The sequence below is a fragment of the Parasteatoda tepidariorum genome, chromosome 6, assembly GCF_043381705.1.
Source record: "Parasteatoda tepidariorum isolate YZ-2023 chromosome 6, CAS_Ptep_4.0, whole genome shotgun sequence".
NCBI lineage: Eukaryota > Metazoa > Arthropoda > Arachnida > Araneae > Theridiidae > Parasteatoda > Parasteatoda tepidariorum.
The window spans coordinates 68,574,046-68,578,598 of NC_092209.1; the positions used below are offsets into that span (position 1 = coordinate 68,574,046).

General features: G+C 31.7%; 1 protein-coding gene across 1 annotated transcript in view; it reads right to left on the bottom strand.

The window, feature by feature from the left end:
* Positions 1–211: 211 nt before the first annotated feature.
* The window catches only part of LOC107439969 (lysosomal acid phosphatase), a 27,774-nt gene continuing 23,432 nt past the window's right edge, over positions 212–4,553 (bottom strand). The window contains exons 8-10 of the mRNA XM_071182490.1: positions 4,130–4,215; positions 2,095–2,403; positions 212–374 (exon numbers count right to left, since the gene is read on the bottom strand). Coding sequence (XP_071038591.1) covers positions 360–374; positions 2,095–2,403; positions 4,130–4,215 — 410 coding nt within the window. The 3' untranslated portion in view covers positions 212–359. The remainder of the gene's footprint in view (positions 375–2,094; positions 2,404–4,129; positions 4,216–4,553) is intronic.

A 4,553-nucleotide genomic window follows, 5' to 3' on the forward strand; every position in this document is an offset into this window, starting at 1 on the left:
CAAACATTTTCCTGAAGTTACTCTAGACTATTATGTATAAATAGCACTTACTTTTACGAGAATAAGTAAAGATACAGATATTTTAAGTTCCCAACTTCACAAGTTGTGTGCTAATGATTTTGTGAAAAAAGAATTCCTCCTTAATTTTCATAGTAAAAATACTATTTAATGGTAAATAGCTTAAATTACTATGAAAAAAGAAAAAAAACGGTTACTCAATACCAGAATATTTTTTTATTGAAGCAAACCTTATCATTACATAATGAATGCTACACAGAAGAAGGTACAAGTGAATTAGTTGAAATTATTTGAAACCAGTGGCATACTTGTTTCAAATAGCATTAAAAACATGCACATCCTCAACTAACATCGAGCTGAAAAGATAAAGTACACATAATTAGTAACTTATTTCTAATTATGACACACTCTTTGCACCAAGTACTACGATCGTACAGAAATTATTGAAACGACAACTGTCACAAAGACATGATACGTCAGAAAAAAACAGCTAAAAAAAGGGAGGGGATAACCCAATGAGAACCCAAGATTGTGCACTATCATCCTCCCATTATGGCTTACCAAAACCCTCCGGGACTACAAGCACTAGTGCCTTAACGTTGCCAGCCTAACTGGTGTACTTACCTTCTTTTTTAATAAAACGTTCACTGTCAATCATTTATGTGCGACCTAAAGATTTAGCACTTAAGTAGAGAAAAATATTATCTCATATCGTACTAGTAAGATAACCTAATTGTAACAGAATGCAAACTAGAATCACAAATGTTTTTCATATAATTAAAATCTAATGACCTGGAAAAAGTTCGAACTCATCTGAAATGAAAACACATTCCCTCTCCTTGGAACAGCCACAAAATTTTCTAAATTTTTCCTGTTCTAATTTGCATGCTTTTAATTCTTATTACCGTGCACTTACACTTTGGAATATTAATCATTTATGGGTTAGTGATGTAAAATAACTCACCATTTGGTGTTACCACCTTGTCGTGGTGACAGGACTAACATGTGATAAGAACCCACTGAGCTATGTCTGCGGTAACGTAACTACCGGTACCCAACAAAGAATAAACAGCGGTGAAGAAGTCTAGATTTCATTGAAATAATGTAAACTAGTTCCCCATTGTTAGGTGCAATCTCTGTGTATAAAGAAAAAAGCAACATTTAGGGGCACAACAGCAGAGGATCTTGTAACGGATTTGCACCCTCCTCCCCTCCTAACCAATACTGGGATTGGTCAAGCGTAAGGGGGGAGAAGAAAAGTTTTTTTTTTATCGTTGGTTTGTTCTACATTTTTCATAATATTGGTAAACAGTACTGTACTATTAATTAAGATTTTTCTTTGAAAAGTAATTTATATCATCCATGTTAATTAAATCTTCTAGTACATTTCAACGTAGAAAGAAAGAATGAAATAGCGGTTGGAGGGAAGCGACGTACCCAACCATACTTGTAGAGTTGTCCAACAGTCGGTTCACAGGTGACGTACTTCCTGTCGGTTTTTTTCTTATACACATGCGCTGGATCTTAGTTCAAATTACGCTCTGCTAAATCAGAGCATGTTGCTCACCCTGTAAGTTGTTTTTCTGGTATAGTGTACCGAACCGAGCAGTTCGCCTTAGTGAACGCATTCGAAGAGCTGTACTTCTTCTCCTTTCTATATCCCTTGCTCCCAAGACTGACAGATCAGTCAGAGACACCAGACTAAGAGTAACACCCTAGCCCACCTGATTTGGGGTTGAGCATTGCGTTAACAACCCAACCTAGAAAAAACCTTCTAATTACAGAAACTGAAATCATGAAACTGAAATCATCTCTCTGAGGGGCAAAATACCTGGCCACAAATAGATGGAAAGCTATGATAGAGGCCCTATACTACAATTCGGAGTGAAGAGGAACATGAAGTGAAATGAAAAATAAATTAGTTATCCTATCAGGTCATCTTTTTTGTGTCAACTGAAATTATAAGTTCAGGGAATTTTCAGCTCTAATTTTGACCCTTTTTATATAGATAACTTTATGTTTAAATAATGATTAACAGACATTAATAGGATTTGTAAATAGTAATTGATTATTTACCGAATCTTTAATGTCTTCTTCTTCATTTGAATCGAGGTTACATTCTCCATCATAATCAATATGGGCATAAGTGCTTGTGTACTTCAAATACTTCTCGTAAGGGCAGTATTCTTCACAACCAGGTAAGATTAATACCCTAGGAGTTTGATTGGACTTGTCCTCATATGGTGTATTCAAGTAAAGAATTCGAATGAAATAATTGCCGCCTGATCCAGAGTACATCTCAAATATGATAGTTGCACAATAATGTATGATCTCAGGGCGGAGATTGTTTAAAGCACCCAAAACCGCAGCAATGTTACCATCGTGCTGAAATTGAAAAAAAAATATTGCTTATTTTTCGAATAGGTTATATACTAGAACATTAATCAGTCTTGAACAATCAATATTAAAAAAGCAATGAGTATAGAAAAGTTATTAAAAAAATATGAAGAATGTAGCTCTGACGTAAAAATTAAGAAAAACACTTGAATTTTATTGTTTTGTTTCAGTGAATTTCAATTTACTTTTTTTTAAATTTAAAAAAAAAAAATTTCTCTAAATTTTATGCGTGTTTCCTAAATTTCTTTGAGTTAATTTTGATCAAAAATAATAAATTCAATGTAAATAAAATTTCCTTTTTTTTCCTTTGATTTTTCAAATGACATCTCTATTTACTGCATACAAAAAAATACTCATCAACTTCTATGAAAAGTAAACTAACTTAACAACAACTGGTTAAGGTTCTTAAAAAATTAATTCTTTCTCATAATTTTTGTTCTTTTCAATTGGTATTTAAAAATTGACTATAATTTTACATTAGCTTAGAATTTAAAGTTTCTATTGCTAACGAAGTCCGATTTTGTTTGAAAGAAATTACAGTTATAAAGCTTTATTTTTTTGGTAAATATCCACATTTGTAAACAATTCAAGTAAACCCTTTCGTCATTTATTAAGTTTGAAGCCTGTTTTATCTAGTTTTTACAAAGCTTCTTAACCCTTGAAGTACTAGTTGTCGCAAGAACTCCCAGTTTAAAATTTGAAGTTGTTTGTTGCTATGGAAACAAAAATAAAACCATTTCTAATGAGGGAGAATTAAAGATGTGACTTGATTCTCCCTACCAAAATCAATGAGAAATGAAGAGTTATCTTAAAAGCCAGAAAGTCCTCCGCACAAATTAGTATTTAAATATCTAACATGAGATTTTGTTGAGCACATATTATAAATGCTAGAAAAATGATCAAACGATAAAATTGTAATGTAATAACCGCCATGAATAGTTATAAGAAAGAACAAAATGTAATCTACACAATATTACGAACGTTTAAATCCCGAAATATCTAGTGGAAGGAAATATTTTATTTCAGACATTTCATTCAAAGAATTTTAAAAATTTATTATAACTGCCCTTAGTTTTGCTATTTAATCAAGGTGCAAAGCTACTAACTAAAATACTGAATCAAGTACGTCATATCATAAAACATTTCGTTTACTTACTAACACAATCAAGTATATTATTACATGAAGCATTCCATTTACTCACGAACAAGGTACTCAATCAAGTACATTATTACATATTTCATTTACGCTCGAAAAAGGTACTCAATCAAGTACATTGCTGCATGAATCACTTCCTTTACGCTTGAACAAGGTACTCAATCAAATGCATTATTACCTGAAATAGTCCGTTTCCACTCGAAATTCTTATGTTTGCTACACATTAGATAATGGCGTAATTTTTTCACTTAGCCGAGTCCAACAAATAAAATATGCGAAACTTACCAAGTAAAAGAAATTATATATTAAAAAAAAATTTATAATAGAAATAATTTTAAACTTTTAACGGAATGTAAAAAGCGAGCGTTTTTCAACGAAAAGAAACGTCGGTTTTCACATATATCAATAAGAAATAATGACAAAATTATGAACAAAAAATATGAAATTTTACTTCTAATTCTGTTTCCAATGCAAGAAAATTAAAATCAAATACAGCCTAAATAGAAACTCATAAAAAGATCTAGATATACATTTTTATGAAACATGAATTATACTTACTGTGGAATACGTTCGAAATTTCAGTTCTGGAGCTTGGTTGTTTACTTTAACGTTGAATACTTCGTTCATTAGACCAAGAACTGGACCTTAAAAATTAAAAAGTATCATGCAATTATTTATCAATGCATATTTTAAAAATATTTTTAGACCCCTCTCCATCTTTTATAATTTATTTCTAATTTCACGAAATTTAGTATGCGTGTATCGAAATCTGTCTAACACACACACACACACATATATATATATATATATATATGTAATAAGCGAGTCAACAGCCTCTATGTTATCCCGCCAGATGTCGCTCGTCTGAACGAAAGGCATAGAACTTTCTTGATGTAAATGAAGAGAGTCAGTTGGAATTGTCTGTCCGAGTAGTTTCTAAGTGAAACTGATAACCTTAGTGGTTAAGACTCTAAGTGACTAT